Here is a 16262-nt window from a genome sequence, read left to right as displayed (position 1 = left end):
GGACAGTAAGCGACCGGTAGAACGACGGGTTCAAGACCGGTTACAGGCATCAGAAGGGGTCTCGAGGTCTCGAAGTCTCAAAAAATTGACGGGCAGGGTTAGGTGGGACGGACGACGACGACGGATGCGATTCTAGGGCCAATTTTTGCAGCAGCGAGTCGGACGCTGGAGGGAGGGATTTAGGGAGAATATGAGGGTGAGAAGGGGTGAAACAGACAGCTGAAGACCCAGAAATCAACTTTGGAGATGAAATTCGATGGGGATGGATGGTTGTGGCGGATGACCCAGCCCGGAGAGAGACTCGATATATTTCTGTGGGTTATACATATTTTATACATATAGGGAATCCTCCGAGCGTGTCTCGCAACTAAGGCCCAAACCAACGTCCAAAGAACCAGCAATACCGGAGCTGAATGGAAGAATAGAAGCAACGAAAAGGGTGAAAGAACATACAGTGATGATGTGGAGAGTCCAGGTCGTCGGATTCTGATTTGGGGAAGATGGATGGGGGGGAGATGGCAGGCAGGTGAGTGAGTGGTGTGTTGGAAAGAGAAGAAAATCACCTTGAATGGGGCGGAAGGAAAGAAAAGAGGAACAGAACAGAAACAAGAACGGGAACAGGGACAAGAATAGGTTCCGGGTCAGAATTAACGATTTCGTTGCCCACCAGCCAGCCAGCCAGCGCTGTAACCAGCACCGGTACTATAAAGCACCAGCAACCAGCTAGCACCAGCAACCAGCAACCAGCAGCTAACAGCAATTGCAGGAGAAAGAACCATAAGATGAAGATGAAGACGGGTTTATAACTTACTTGTGACTGGTGATGATGATGGTGATGATGTGAAGCAGAAGAGGTGAAGTGAAGTGAGGTGAAGAGATGTGAAGTGAAGAGGGAAGGCTGTCTGTGTCAACAAGAACGGAATAGGACATGGAAACAGAGGAAGAGAGGAAGTCGTGTGCGCAATGGGATCCGCACCACAACACAACTTATTAGCTATTCGTCAGTCCATCCGGAACCATTCCAGTCGATGAGGCCGTAGACACTATTCTCTTCCCATCTACGCGGCCTCGCCCAATATAACAGACACATCTACGTATTCTACACCAGTAGACAATTCCAGTGTATTACTACCCCTTTTGTTTGCGTTTTTTATTTCGAAAAGGAAAAGACAACAATTTCAAATAAAATAAATTATTCTGCCTGAGTAGATATATGATACAGATGCCAGCCCTACGAGGTATTTGTGAGGTATTTGCAGATCTAACATCGATATCTCTCCCGATGGTAGCAATGTAGACGAATACACATCACGAATAGAAACGGAGAAGAGAAGGGAAAAAAAAAAAAAAAAAAGGTTGGAGTCCCGTCGGCGCCTCACATGGCCGCCTCATGCAGTTCCGTCCCAATCTAGACTCACCCTTCCCTGCTCAGTGAATCATGCCTACCGATGACTATCCCAGACACCCTCGTGATCTCGTGTCTCCTCCGTCGTATAATTCCTGTATGCACGTATTCTTGCCTGTATGTATGACAGAAACACCACCTTCGATCCGACGAACCAATTGACGAAAAATGCACCTTCCCGCATCGACCTGTCAATTTCCTCCAAGAGCAATGTACTGATGATGTTTCGGGTCCGTAACGTTGCGCCAAAATTGCGTACAAAGTGCGCATTTTTCTTTTACCCAACCGACCCCAAATATAATTCTATCAACGTGCAAGGATCATTCTTATATAACCCCCTCCTTCTCCCCCTCGTACCCTTGCTACTCCTTTTTATTCACAATTGCTAATAATATGGAAGACAGAGCAGCCTTCTTCGATACTTTAAACAAATACTCTAGCGATTCGTTCTATAATACCGACGACGAACCATCGTCCGAAGACCTGAGACTCGCCGAGCTCTTCTCGGCCAATCGAAGAGCCAGGGACCATCCGCTACCACATTCCAACCTTCCACAACGCAATATCAACAACCTAAATCCCAACATCGCGACTTCAAACATCAACATCAAAAATACAAATGCCAATAGCAGAAATACCAATATACCTACCAGTCAACCTCATCCTCCTCTGAAAATATCAAAAATGCCCAAAAGAAAACAAGACCCCCCAAAATCCACCGTACCCGCTCGAAAACGCTCTAAAACAAAACCCCTCCAACCCCTCCATTTGCAAATCTTCACCCCCCTCACCTTCTTTTTCATAAAACCCTGCTTGAAACGAGCGGAACGAAAAATGCGTATCGAAAAGGCCCAAGAATACGGTGCCACGGTCGTCATGGCTTTTTCCTCAACAGTAACCCATATAATTGCAGACAAAGATATAAAATACCACGAAATCCTCGAATTTTTGGAATTGGAGGAAATACCAGAAGGTGTTGCCGTTACGAATCCCAGATGGCCGGGGGATTGTATCAAATATGGAAAATTAGTCGATCCGAAGGACTTTTGGTACCAGGTGCCCGGTTGTCCTACCGAAAGCCAACAGCAGAAATCTCACGATGCTCCATCTCCATCCCTTCAAGTCCAACCCCGTCCGATACCCAAACGACAGCCGGAAACCCCTGCAAACTCCCAAAAAGACGCCCTGGATGAAGCAATAGAAGAATGCCTAACCACAACCCCCATAAACATCGAAGACTTCCTCCACTCCTCGTCCCCAGAATCCTCGGACACCGAATCTTCTCCGGAATCCTCCCCAAAACGGCGTAAAAAGACTGCTTTGACATCAGCAGCGAAAGACTGGCAATCCCATTTCCGATGCATGCATAAGCACACCGGTACTCTCAACCCCGAAAACCCGAATTCTCGAACCATCCAAATCCTCGAGGAGATGATGCAAATCTATGATTCTTTAAAAGATCAATGGCGTGCCCGCTCCTACAGAATCGCAATTTCAACCCTACAATCCTCAAATGACACTTACATCTCCACATACGAACAAGCAATCTCCCTACCAGGTGTTGGTGACCGACTGGCCAAGAAAATAGTAGAAATAGTATCGACAGACAGACTGCAACGCCTCGAATACGCAAAACTAAACCCCAAAGACCGAATACTCAAACTGTTCCACGGAATTTACGGCGTGGGTCTCGTTCAAGCCAGAAAATTCGTGGCAGCAGGGTATACAACTCTAGAAGACGTGAAAAAACACGCCACCATCACCGAATCCCAAAGAATCGGAATCGAAAGATATTCAGACTTCAAACAACGAATACCACGAGAAGAAGTCGCCAAACATGGAGAAATCGTATCGACCGCTTTGAAAACCGTTGACGAAAAAGCCCAAAGCCACGTGATGGGTAGTTATCGTCGTGGAGCAAAGGACTGCGGCGATATAGATATCATCCTAACAAAAGAAGGAGCGGGCGTAGAAGAACTCCATGAAATACTAGAGAAATTGGTTGAAAAACTATTCGGCCAGAAGTTCTTAATGTGTGGGTTGGCGATCGCGCGACACGATGATGGGACGAAATGGCATGGTGCTTCTAGACTCGAAGGGGAGGATAGACCGTGGAGGAGGATTGATTTTTTGGTGGTTCCCGGGGAGGAGATCGGCGCTGCTTTTTTGTATTTTACGGGGAATGATGTGTTCAATCGGAGTATGAGGCTGTTGGCATCGAAGAAGGGGATGAGGTTGAATCAGAAGGGGTTGTATAAGGATGTGATGAGGGGGAAGGATAGAGAGAAGATGAGCGAGGGGACATTGTTGGAGAGTAAGGATGAGAAGGTAAGTTTCTCCCTTTTTCCCACATCAATTGGAAGAGTTCAAAGTTCTAATGGCCGTCTCAGAGGATATTTGAGATACTGGGCGTTCCGTATCGTCCGCCGGAGCACCGCATTTGCTGAACAATCGTCCAATCTGTATATATCCGGATGGCGGTGTCCATATACCAACCAGTATATAACTTTTACTTTAATACCGATACAAGCTCGTGATTATCTGACCGATGGAATTTTACGGCAGCACCGGCACCGTCATAAGAATGTGGAAGGAGACGTAAACGATTGCATGTTTCTGGGGAATATCGAGAGTTGATCAGATGGCTTGGTGTAGCTATCGCTCCTAGTATCGAAAAGCACCACCGACTACCATCAACGCTACCGCTGCTTACCGCTAGCTAGTCCTCCAACTCACCACACGCAAAGACCCTGTAAACCACAGCTATGGCGAACACCGCCACAATCATCACGACAAGTCGCAGAATAACCGATGACCCCTCAGCATCAAACTCTGGGATTACCACCATAGAAATACCAATGGCAAGGTTAATACCGCCGAAATGGCTACCTATATTGTTACCATTAGGTGCGAATGCCAAACTTTCCACACAGAAAAAAAGAAACCATTTTCCGTGAAGAAGGCAGATGTTGAAGATGGTAGATTATGTATGGCATCTCATGAGGTGTTTTATATGTAACAGATAATATCGAAAGTAGAGGAACGGGCGAGGGGAACGGTGGATGAGATTCGACAATTTATCGATCGATCGAAGGCATTTATGGATGGGAAGCCGGATTGAAGATCGCTTTCTCCCAGCGACGTCTCGTCGATTACATGTTCCAGCTTTAAGGTCCTATAATCCCAAGGACTATAATCACGGCCTTTAGCCTTGGTGAGTAGTTTGTGAATTGCCTGCGTTGAAATTCCAAAGATTTTCGCAACTTTCATCTGTTTGATTAGGCCCGTTGTTAGAGTTTGAATTTGTTTGTAGTCAGTAGTACGGGAATTCGTTTTCGGAGGCATTTTAATTATAATAAATTAATAAAGTTATATATAGAATAAAGCTGTCGAGAACGTGAATTCACGATCATGATGTTGTAAATTTTTCGCTCAAGCTTCCCCGCTTGGGGGGCTGCTTGGTAGCAATCCGATTGAATGCCAAGAAGATCATCTTTATTCCAAAGCAATCGAATTATAGCTATTAACCAAATTATTACCTTAACAACTGCTGCTGACCGAGCTTCTGCAGAAACATACCATCCTTGATCCGATGAACCGATTGGCAAAAAGTGTACCTTCCCGCATCGACCTGTCATGGTATCAAAAGTCTTCGCAGGAAAACAGCACTGCAGCAAAGACTCCTTGAACGGTCAGATATACGGAATCGAATGATTTCACATTATAAATGCTTGAACTAAAATAAACCGCTCCCAAAACTCCCACGCTCTATGACGCAAATGCCTGATATAAAGAAAATTCGTACAGCCCTGTCGTGATATGACCTTGTCTCGTCGCCGGGCTGCTCGACCGTGGATATAACCCCCTTGCATCAACCCATTCAAACCGTAAAAGCAGAGGTAGAAGGAGAAGAATCATGAACCTCTTCCTGACTCTTCCTTTCCTGACTCTTCCTTTCCTGACTCTTCCTTTCCTGACTCTTCCTTTCCTGACTCTTCCTCCCCTTCCTCCCCTTCTCCTTCTTCCCTCCCCTCCCAACAGCCCCCAACCCATCCTCGAAAACCGGAATATCCGGCGCATTCCTGCTAACGTAAACCCACCTAACCGTCCCATCGACATCAACCGCAAAACTCCCCGCCGTCTGCCAACGATACCCACTCTTCGTCGGCCGGTTATAAATCAATTCATCACTCCCCAGCTTCAAAGCCTTCCACATCGTCATAGGCCCGATGTTTGCCCAATATGAAGAAAACCCGAGTCCCCATTTTGCATACAAGGTACGTTCGGGATCAACGACGATTTCTACGTCGCCGGTGCCCCCGACCGAGACTACCCATTCATCCGTGTCTTCTCGGTTGGAGTGGGAGATTGCTATGAAAGTTGTGTCGGGGTGGGCGTCGGAGAGGGAGCGGAAGGATTGGAAGGCTTTTTCTGCGACTAATTTTTATCATTACTTGGTAAAAAATATAAATAATACGGAAAGAGAAGGAATACTAACAAGGACACCCGCAATGGCGTAAAAAGGTGATAAGTACGGGTTTACCGTTGAGGGATTGCAGCTGTGGCAATTGATCTGATTCCGGGAAGTGGTCGCCGACTTTGGGGACAGCGGAGAGCTCGGGGTTTGCGGCCGGTGAAGAGAAGGAAGCTATTTCGGACTTGAGGGTTGTGGCGTTGAGGTAGTCGCGGGTGAGCGTTGACGACATTTTTCTCTTCTATTTTCTTGGAGACTGGGTACCTGGAATATTGTATATAAGCGTAAAGAGGGATGGGGAGAAGACGCGTTGATTCAAGAGTGAAGATTTTAATTGATATTTAATTCGCTGGGAGCTTGCATTCAGAGCTTAGCTGTCGGCCTCGGTAGGGAGTGCCACAATTGGACAGCTCAAAGGAATGTGGCGTGAGGTATGTAGCCCAGAAGGAGGGATGGTGGGGGCAAACCTGCATTGGCCCGTGCTGTTTGTTACCCAGGACATAGGATTCCGTACTCTCTAATTACGCAACAGAACCCGAACCCGGTCGTTTTTTTTCTTGAGAAAACTGCCCCGCCTCGGAATCAAACTATTATATCACGCATATTCGAATCAAGAATACCCTGTCTTGATACACTCGGATTATCTTCGTCAGAGAAGTATATATAGCTTCGGTATGTCCCCCTCTCTTTTTACTCTCTTTCTCCCCTCCCCCGCTGCAGCCGCCCCTCCTCTCCATACTCCAACGACCGGTCCGATTGATTACCACACTGCATTGCATCTCCAACCGAAGAGCCTCATCCCATCCAATTGACTCTGATTCGATTTGATTCCCGGTATCCCTCTAACAAGTGCAGGAAAAGAAAAGAAATAATACACAATGTCGCTCAGCAACAAACTCTCCATCACCGACGTCGATCTCAAGGACAAGCGTGTCCTCATTCGTGTAAGCAATTCACCCCTCCTCGATCGTCATTATCATTAATGGTATTGATATGGTGTAAAATAAAAACACAGGTGGACTTCAACGTCCCCCTCGACGCCGACAAACACATCACAAACAACCAACGTATCGTCGGTGCCCTCCCAACCATCAAATATGCCCTCGAACAGGGCGCCAAGGCCGTCATCTTGATGTCCCACCTCGGACGCCCGGACGGTCTCGTAAATTCAAAGTACTCTCTTGCTCCGGTTGCTGAGGAACTCAGCAAGTTGTTGGACAGGAAGGTTGCTTTTTTGCCTGATTCCGTGGGTAAGGAGGTCGAAGAGGCTGTCAATGCTGGTACTGATGGTATGTTTTCTCCGATCACATATTTGAGGAAATTCGGTTTATTGATCACGGGTGTGAGATCAGGTGCCGTCTTCCTCCTCGAGAACTTGCGATTCCACATCGAGGAAGAAGGAAAGGGTGTCAACGAGGCCGGCGAAAAGGTCAAGGCCGACAAGGAAAAGGTCGCCGAATTCCGAAAGGGTCTCACCGCCCTCGGAGACGTCTACATCAGTACGCCCCAATCTACCGATCTAACAGTTCGAATATATATACTGATGATGAACAGATGACGCGTTCGGTACCGCCCACCGTGCCCACAGCTCCATGGTCGGTGTCGACCTCCCCCAGAAGGCCTCGGGTTACCTCGTCAAGAAGGAACTCGAGTACTTCGCCAAAGCCCTCGAAAACCCCGAACGCCCCTTCCTCGCCATCCTCGGTGGCGCCAAGGTCTCCGACAAGATCCAATTGATCGACAACCTACTCCCCAAGGTCGACAAGCTCATCATCTGCGGTGGTATGGCTTTCACCTTCAAGAAGGTCCTTAACGGCGTCAAGATTGGAAAATCCTTGTTCGATCAGGCTGGTTCCGAGAAGGTTCACGAGTTGATCGATAAGGCGGAGGCGAACAAGGTTGAAGTTGTGCTGCCGGTTGACTTTGTCACCGCTGATAAGTTTGATAAGGATGCTGAGACCGGGTATGCCACCGATGCTGATGGCATTCCGGACGAATGGATGGGTTTGGATTGCGGTCCCGAGTCTGTCAAGCTGTTCAAGGAGGCCATCGATGACTCCAAGACCATTCTGTGGAACGGGTACGAATCACACAACCCTAAACCGTCAAGTTATGGTATTGCTAACGGGGTACAGTCCCGCCGGTGTCTTCGAATTCGACAAGTTCGCAACCGGAACCAAGGCTACGTGAGTCGACCTGACCTCTTCGGTGAGAGAATGCCGGATTTAGCGAAGCTAACATGTGTGATTAGTTTGGACGCCGTCGTCGAAGGCGCCCAGAACGGCAAGATTGTCATCATCGGTGGTGGTGATACCGCTACCGTTGCTGCCAAGTACGGTGTCGAAGACAAGCTCAGCCACGTTTCGACCGGTGGTGGCGCGTAAGTAGCCCTTTTTGTATTATTTTTTAGCAGATGCTGACAGTCTGTTCAGTTCCCTGGAACTGCTCGAAGGAAAGGCCCTTCCCGGCGTCGTTGCTCTCTCGGTAAGCCCTTCCCTTTGTATCCTCCGAATCATTGCCTACGAAATACTAACGAACTGGTTTCCAAACTACAGGAGAAGGCGTAAGTTTCTCTCATTAATTTAATATTTGCGGAAGCTGGTGTCCGAAATTACCAAAGGGAAAAAATATCCTCGTTCTTTGATTATTGACGGACCTCTTTTTTTTTCTTTTCGGACACGCTTTCCGATTGGGTTTTGTAGATACAAAAGCTCACTCTAGTACCCTCCTTTATTGCTGACCATGCATTTTACTATCGGAAAGCTATAATTCGGTCCTTTCTTTGGGAGGAGGGGATTAAATAATGGATTAATTGGATTGGAATGATATTTTGGGTCCAGATGAATGTTTTGTGTTCGCGTGATAATTTGCTCCTATGTTATCTTGTGATACCCTCTTCCGGTCGTAGACGTATAACGTAAAAAAGACGCCTTGCAACGACTGATTACATGCTTTCCTGTTGTATTGTTGGTTCAATCCATCCCCGGTTTCCCCCCATTCGAATCCTTTCCACGAATAATATAGCGAGGAATCCCAGCTTTGTTTGGAGTGGTTGGTTGTTCAACGGCGGGAAGTACAGCGGTTCGCACGGAGGAAGACACCATCCCCATTAACACGAACGTAGCTACCGTTGCGTCTCGGAGCCGGCTTTTTGCGCTTCGACCTTTTTCAGTTCTTCCCTGTGGCGAATCGTCAGTACGAGTATATGCATATATAAACCGGCAACCGTGGTAATCAGGGTAGCAAGCGAAGGGAGGTGGGACGAACTTCAACTGCTTCGAAAAGTCTTCGCTCAAATCATCGTCATCCCAGCTTTCTTCCCATAGATTTGGTTTTCCGCCGCCGGGGACTTCGGTTTCGTCTTCTTCCCATTCTGTGGTATCATAAAGACTACGTCAGCTCCCTTGTCTCTCTTTCGTTCATTCCGACGGAATCGTAGGTAGGTAGGTAATGGTATTCAGACAGGGAGGAGAAGGAAGACCGACCTTCAGCAGGAAAATCTTCGAATTCATCATCCTCGTCCAGAACCTTTTTGATAGCCTTCGGTTCCTTCGTCTCCTCGGGTTTTGCGACGGGTTTGGATGACATCTTTTTTAGTGACTACGGAAGATGAAGGGTAGGAGGTGGCTGGGGTGGTATATACGTTTTCCCGGATGATGTGGAGTTATCGGGGTTATTGGTGGAGGGGGAGGGACGCGTGAGGGTTGATGGCGGTGTAAAGGTCTTGTGTGATGAGGCAAGAAGGGGAAGCTATGAGCTATGTATTTTCTTGGCGTTTTTTGTGTTCGCTTAATGTGAACGAATGTCGGGGAGTGTTTGGTGCCGGGCGTTTCCGGCGTTAAAACACTGGCTCTTCTGACATTAGATTGCTTACTTGGTACGCATAAGCTAAACTGCGGCTTCAACGGCCGGCCGACCGTGAGTTCCGATATTCGATTTCTTAGGAAGGAGTTATGTAGCGCCGGCTTTGTTTCCAATTGTACTCTAACAAAATTACATTTTTATTTGCGAAGCTTGGATTTTACACGTTTTCCCCACTCCCTGGCCGTGTCCATGTCGCATGGCCCTGGGTTCACTGGCTAGCACCGGTCTAAGCACCCAGGCGGACCGGTAGACTGACTTGCACAGCACGGCCGTTCGTGTGCATGTTATGAATCAAAAGTATGAGGCACTTCTTGAGAATTTGATATCTCTTTTAAGCTTAAAGCTCTTAAGGGAATAAGATCCCCCTGCCGCCGCCGCCTCGTTCCGCTAGACGTTTAAATACCGGACGTACCTGATCTTGCTGGTCCACGAATTATCATTTTCTTCCTTTCGACTCTAACTATTATCTCCCATAGGAGGAGATGGGAATTATTGCTTAACTGTAGATATATCACCTGCTGTTAAAGGTTTAAGGGTTCGAAAGCGAAAGTCGTAAAGGAATGCCCATGGCATCAGAGCGAAGGAACGTTAACGATTAAACTCGAATTTCCGCGGGACGACCATCTCACAAAAAATCCAACACTTTAACCTAAGAAAAAAAAGGAACGAGGCCGCGGACATTGACGCGAAACGGGAGAGTGCCTTGCAGACAGTCTGGCCTGGGGCGGTGGCAGATATTTAACGAGCATAGAAGATCGCAGGCGAGATAGCATCCAATGCAAAGGAATTAAGTCCGGATCCTTGAAGCTTTTTTTTTATTCCCCTCTCGACAGAATAGAAAAGAAGGGAATATAAAGAACCGAGAGTGGGGGATTCGAAGAGGGTCCTTTTTTAAAGCTCCATTCTCAGCTGCAGCTTGACGGGATCGGATTTCATCCGATATTCAAGAGCTGATTACCCACGGTTTCGGAGCTTCGATCCTACTTGTCGTTTTTTACCTATTCGAAAAAGGTATTATCGACTCGGCTACGGAAATTTCTTAAAAAGGGAAAAGGGAAACGGTCAAGATGTTCAAAGGCGGCTGGTTCTCAGGCAGCAGGGCCGCATCGCCCGCACCCGCACCCGCATTAACCAGGGACACCGGATCTTCGATATCCCTGAACGGATTGGACGAACAAGCCGAAAGTACGTCTTTTTCTTCATCTTTTCCGATGATTTTACGATTAACAATATAAAATAGTGATAATATTCAGCTAATCTGATTTCGGGCCTATTTTAGTCATCCTGGTTATGAGAGGTACACACCATATCCAAAATCCCACACGTTTATGCTGCATGTGTGGATAAGATGGGTTAATATGATTTGCTTTAGCGATGGACCATGTCATGAATGATAATCTGGAGGCTGCGGAAGCAGAGTTGGAGGCCGGGGGGTCTCTTTGGCATAAGGTTTGCGATCCCCTTCTCCTTCTTCTTTTCGTGAATATGTATTATATTTTAGTTCGGTCTACGATCGAGGGGAGGGATGGGCTAACCGATACGGTGGGGAATGACTACAGCTGGGCCAAGGTGCTGTAGGTTTCATACGATCGGCCGCAGGCTTCGAACAGGCAGTTATGAAAGAAGGTCCGTCCCAAAGCACGCATGCACCTCCTAGCATAGAGTATAGAAGTCCATATTAACGTGGGAACGGGGGAAAAGCATCCGACTCCCTCGCCGCCGCCGAAACGGCAGCCTACACCGCACAACGGCACGCAACCCGTTCCCCGCGGAGCACATCCTCCTACCCTGCCGGTACCGAATTTGCACTCGCAACCGCCGAATCCCAGTTAATGTCTGCCGTAATTGGTGTACTATCGGAATCAATCGTGGAAGCCATGAAGTCGTTTTATAAAATGAGAAATGCGTTCAAGACGCTAGAAGGGGTTAGTAGGAGTATCGAGGATGTTAAAGCTAAAAGACTTCTCGCTGCTGCCTCTGTTGGGGGAGTACGGTTACTGTTGAGACCACCAAGACTACTGGGAGTTTGGGGGATGAGGAGAGGAGGCTTTTGGCAGTTCCTGGTGGTGGTAGTCATGCTGAGGGGAAAGGCGAGCCGGAGTTTAAGAATGCGGTGGATGAGTACATCGAAAGCGGTGGGAACTTATGTTATGGAACGCTATTGTTGTTCATTGGGATGATCCCGCCGGCGATGTCGAGGTTGCTGTCCATTTTGGGATTCCATGGGGGTAACGTACTCCGTTTATTTCCCAACCACTCCCCATTCTAAGCTCCGACTGACGGATACTTTCCGAAATATAATAGACCGAAGAAAGGGCCTCGAACACCTTTGGGAATCCGCAGAGATGATGAACTCCCACGGTGCCCTCGCGGCGATGATTCTATTGGTATACTACCAAATGCTTCAGTTCTGCGATATAGTAGAAACGGACCCAGCAAAAGGTGGCATGCCGCGGGAGAAGTGTGAGAAATTATTGTTCGCATATAGGGACAAGTATGGAGATAGTCCGATGTGGGTGTTGGAGGAGGCGAGGTTGTGCACGCAGAAGAAGGAGGTGGAGAAGGCGATTGAATTGTTGGAGTTTGAGAGGAAGCCGCAGATGAAGTATGGCTTTCTCTTCTCGGTTTTATTCTTTTGGGAGGGGCTAATTGGGGTGTATCCGTCCAGGCAAATCGAAGCGATATGTGTGTTCGAGAAGGCATTGTGAGTATACTATTTCTTTCTTTCGAAGAATTCGAACGAACGAGCTATCTAACTGGATATAATAGGAACCTCATGTGCCTCCACCACTACGAAAAGGCCGCCCAAACGTTCCTTCACCTCGTAGACCTGAACAGCTGGTCGGACGCCATGTACTGCTACATAGCAGGTAGCTGCTACGTTGAGCTCTACCGTTCCTCCGTCATCGAGGGAAACACCAAAAAATCCGAAGAATGGGCAAAGAAGGCCGAAGAATTATTCTTAAAAGTTGCTACCCATCTGGGTAAGAAGAAGTTTATGGCGAGAGCATTGCCACTGGAGACGTTTACGGATAGGAAAGTAAAGAAGTGGCAGAGGTTTGCGAAGGAGAGGAAGTGTACTTTGGCGGAGGCGGTGGGGGTTAGTCCTTTGGAAGAGATGATTTATATGTGGAGTACGTGGGGTTCTCTCTCGTTTTCAATCGATTTGGGGCTAATGATTCCGATAGACGGGTTTACTCGAATGAACGACGAATTGATTGCACTATCTCTCAAGAATTTGGAATGGCAGCCGCCTGCGGAGGAGGGAGAGAAGCCCAAGTCATGCATTACAGAACTTGACGAAAAGGTGGTACAGTCATTCTTGAAGGGCGTGATAGCACGGCATCAAGGTGAATACGCAAAAGCCAAAGAAATATTTGAGAAAGAGGTAGTTTCGGTTGATAAACCGAAGCTCAAGGAGGAGAACTGGGTCCGTAAGTACAGCATTCTCACAATTTTATATGGCAGTTTAGAATCGATGCTGATATATCGCACACAGTCCCCTCAACACACTACGAAATAGCAGTGGTCGTATGGAATGAATCCGGTGTCAAAGAATCGAAAGCAATAAACGAATACCTGACAAAATGTGCTTCATGGGAAGCATACGAACTTGATAACCGGTAAGAAAACCCAAACCACCTATTACCCCAAAGAGAATACTTCGGACCGACGGCGTGGGGAGGCGGGGTATTACGTAAGTTGTTAAAAAAAAAAAAGGACGGCAGCTAATTTCGGGCTTTTGTGATATGGTTTACTAGACTCGGTCTACGGGCATCTATGGGATTGGACGTTCTCAAGCATGCCGGTGAGCCGTGATAGACGAACGGCTGTGCCGGTTGGGAAACCGACGGTTAGACGGGGCATTGACTGAGACTCGTGCGCGCATGTGCATTTCAGCTAGAGCTGTTAGGGATGTGATTTTACCTTTTGCATTTGTCTTTTGGCCGTGAGCATTCTAGGTGTATAGAGATGTGTATTATTCTGAACAATTGATAATCTACAATCAGATGCCCACTTGCCTACCTGGATGGGTAGTAATTCTGGTGACTGTATCCGTTAAAATGTTAATTCCCCTGCATTGGTGTTGGAGGGACGTGTAAAATTGAAACATATTAGTATAAAATGCCAGTTGTTGAAGTCGAGCATCGCAACTTCACCCTCTTCTCCAAACCCTCCTCACCTCACCGATTCTCCTCGTCTTGTACAGAAGCTCGCAATTGATATACAGACACCACCCATTGCATCTCTGGCCCGCAGTAAGTCCTTCCGCTTCCTCTTAAGCTCAGTTGCCGGGGCGTGTTGGCTTTCTAGTTCGGGAAAATGCCTCGGCTTAACTGGTCGGCAACAGACATGGGCGTAAACATACGTACGGTCCCTGGGACTAACTGAGCGCTTCTTTTTATTTTACCCCAGATGTTATGTTCATCAGCCAGGCGATTGATTCCTCTTCTTCACCCGTCCCGTCGTCTGGGGTCCTACTCACCTGTCAACAACTCCATCAACATCCGTCATCAACAGCATACCGAAAACATCGTTCGAGGTCTGCACCGGTCAACAACTACCACCAAGGTTTCTAACTTCTCTTTTGGAAAATACAACAGTACGCAACGCCTTCATCTGCGTTGTAGCGGTATCGTTAGGTATAAATACACTGTTACCACTACCTCTGGGGCCAAAGGACCGTTCGCAAAGATGTCGGATCTATTGATGAGTCGTCGTTCGTATACGACGGCCAAGGGGTTGTTCAAGGCCGAGAAGCACGTAATCCCTGCTTTTCCTATCCGAGAGCATCCCAGGGGTACCTGGACGGATGATGATAGGTTGGAGTTGATGGTTAATCAGTATAAGCCTGTTAATAATCCAGAGCCGAAGGCTGGGGATTTGACTTTGATTGTGGCGCATGCGAATGGATTTCATAAGGTTGTCCTACATACATGTCTATCCTTTCTATACATGGATTGATTGCTAATGTTGGGATATAGGAACTCTATGAACCATTCTTCGAGTACCTGCTTGAAGACTATGAGAAGCGTGGGGCCAAGTTGAGGAACATTTGGATTGCAGACATGCATAATCAAGGAGAATCTGGGGTTTTGAATGAGAAGAAGCTCGGTGGCGATGGTTAGTAGTTTATACTACTTTGGTAGCACCTTATATGCTAATTATACGAACAGTCGGCTGGTTCGACCACTCGCGCGATGTCTTATCGCTGATTATGCAGTTCCCTAAGGACATTGTCCAGCCGATCGCGGGTATCGGTCACTCGATGGGAGGAGCCCAGCTCTTCCGTGCTTCGCACATGCATCCAACTCTGTTCACCTGTGTCATTGGTGTCGATCCGGTCATTGCCCCGGAGGCGGCATTCCCAGCATCCGCAAATCCGGCCGCAATGTCTGCCAAACGCCGTGATATCTGGCCTTCCATTGAAGACGCCACGAAGTTCTTCCGGTCTCGCCCATTCTATCAATGTTGGGATCCCGTCGTCTTAGACCTCCACATGAAATACGGTCTTCGAAAGGTCCCAACTGCGATCTACCCGGACCCGTCTAAAGTCGAGGGCGGTGCCAATGCGGTCACTTTGACGACTACGAAGCACCAAGAGGTCTTCACGTTCTGGAGGACTAGTCAACAGGATCGAAAGGATCCCAAGGAAATGTTTGCATTGTTGGACCAGATGAAAGTCCCAGTTTGTTACATCCAGGGGGAGACGAGTGTCATTAACTGGGGAAATAACAATGAACTCAAGATGGAGGTTACCCCGAAGCCTTGCGAGATGCACATCATCAAGGATTGTGGGCATTTAGTCCCACAGGAGAAACCGAAGGAGGCTGGTATGTTACATTCGCCGACTTATCTCAGTTACCGCACGGTTGAATGTACTAACATTCGATTCTTTTCTATATAGCTGAGATTGCCTCGGAATATCTTTACCGTCAGGTAAAGATCTGGGGCAAGAAGGTCGAGGAGTACAAAGACGCCTGGCCCTCGACGATGACCATCAGCCCAAGATACTTCGAGCCACGAGCTCGAGAATCGAAGATTTGAAGTAATAATATAATATATCATACACCACTATAGAACTAAAAGGTGTACTGTGCTCTTTATTTTTCTTAGGTGTTTTTCCTTTACTATTCTGTTCTTGTTTTTTAAACTATGGTTTTTTTTACTGGGATGGGCTGATTCTTTTTCATTATTAATGCGAGAGCCTTTGTATACTATCGCACCATTACTATGCTCCCTTAAAGAGGTAATAGAGGAAGCGGATATTATTATTCGCGATATTACATGCATTTTGTCCTTCGTATTAAATCATGGGGATGGGGAGAACGGCACTTGCGCAATTGATTTCGATGCGACATTTTCGTCCGAATTCTTTCCCGTTGAATACTAATTAATATATTGTGAAAGCGACCTTCGGGAGGGTGGAATAAATTGATAAATGGAATTTCAGGATGGGGATCTCCCTCCTATCAATACGAACAACGGAAACGGGCAGAACCGACTTTTGATATTTGG

The 16262-nt window shown here is 47.4% G+C and overlaps 5 protein-coding genes across 5 annotated transcripts; 3 read left to right on the top strand and 2 right to left on the bottom strand.

The window, feature by feature from the left end:
* Window positions 1–1798: 1798 nt before the first annotated feature.
* On the top strand, window positions 1799–3852 carry DFL_006041 (uncharacterized protein; the record flags this gene model as incomplete). The annotated part of the gene is made up of 2 exons (XM_067635390.1): window positions 1799–3733; window positions 3796–3852. 2 exons carry the CDS (start codon window positions 1799–1801, stop codon window positions 3850–3852), a joined length of 1992 nt encoding a protein of 663 aa, XP_067489824.1.
* A 1433-nt stretch (window positions 3853–5285) lies between these two features.
* On the bottom strand, window positions 5286–6111 carry DFL_006040 (uncharacterized protein; the record flags this gene model as incomplete). Its single annotated transcript, XM_067635389.1, has 2 exons — window positions 5286–5842; window positions 5904–6111. The coding sequence occupies 2 exons, from the start codon at window positions 6109–6111 to the stop codon at window positions 5286–5288; spliced, it is 765 nt and encodes a 254-aa protein (XP_067489823.1).
* Window positions 6112–6757: 646 nt separating this feature from the next.
* Window positions 6758–8446, top strand: DFL_006039 (uncharacterized protein; the record flags this gene model as incomplete). The annotated part of the gene is made up of 8 exons (XM_067635387.1): window positions 6758–6823; window positions 6895–7168; window positions 7232–7378; window positions 7434–7959; window positions 8015–8065; window positions 8131–8259; window positions 8312–8363; window positions 8435–8446. 8 exons carry the CDS (start codon window positions 6758–6760, stop codon window positions 8444–8446), a joined length of 1257 nt encoding a protein of 418 aa, XP_067489822.1.
* Window positions 8447–9003: 557 nt separating this feature from the next.
* DFL_006038 (uncharacterized protein) lies at window positions 9004–9467 on the bottom strand (the record flags this gene model as incomplete). The annotated part of the gene is made up of 3 exons (XM_067635386.1): window positions 9004–9058; window positions 9147–9252; window positions 9365–9467. The coding sequence occupies 3 exons, from the start codon at window positions 9465–9467 to the stop codon at window positions 9004–9006; spliced, it is 264 nt and encodes an 87-aa protein (XP_067489821.1).
* Window positions 9468–10810: 1343 nt separating this feature from the next.
* On the top strand, window positions 10811–15791 carry DFL_006037 (uncharacterized protein; the record flags this gene model as incomplete). Its single annotated transcript, XM_067635385.1, has 19 exons — window positions 10811–10928; window positions 11023–11040; window positions 11116–11192; window positions 11303–11369; window positions 11445–11668; window positions 11758–11971; window positions 12048–12348; window positions 12412–12447; window positions 12513–12877; window positions 12932–13177; window positions 13243–13366; window positions 13505–13551; window positions 13644–13660; window positions 13876–14002; window positions 14160–14286; window positions 14348–14666; window positions 14729–14867; window positions 14921–15577; window positions 15652–15791. The coding sequence occupies 19 exons, from the start codon at window positions 10811–10813 to the stop codon at window positions 15789–15791; spliced, it is 3363 nt and encodes a 1120-aa protein (XP_067489820.1).
* Window positions 15792–16262: the final 471 nt, after the last annotated feature.

This window comes from Arthrobotrys flagrans, assembly GCF_004000055.1.
Source record: "Arthrobotrys flagrans strain CBS H-5679 chromosome Unknown unitig_9, whole genome shotgun sequence".
Classification (NCBI taxonomy): Eukaryota; Fungi; Ascomycota; class Orbiliomycetes; order Orbiliales; family Orbiliaceae; genus Arthrobotrys; species Arthrobotrys flagrans.
The sequence above is the reverse complement of the archived record's forward strand: the minus strand, read 5'-3'. Positions and strand labels throughout refer to the sequence as shown.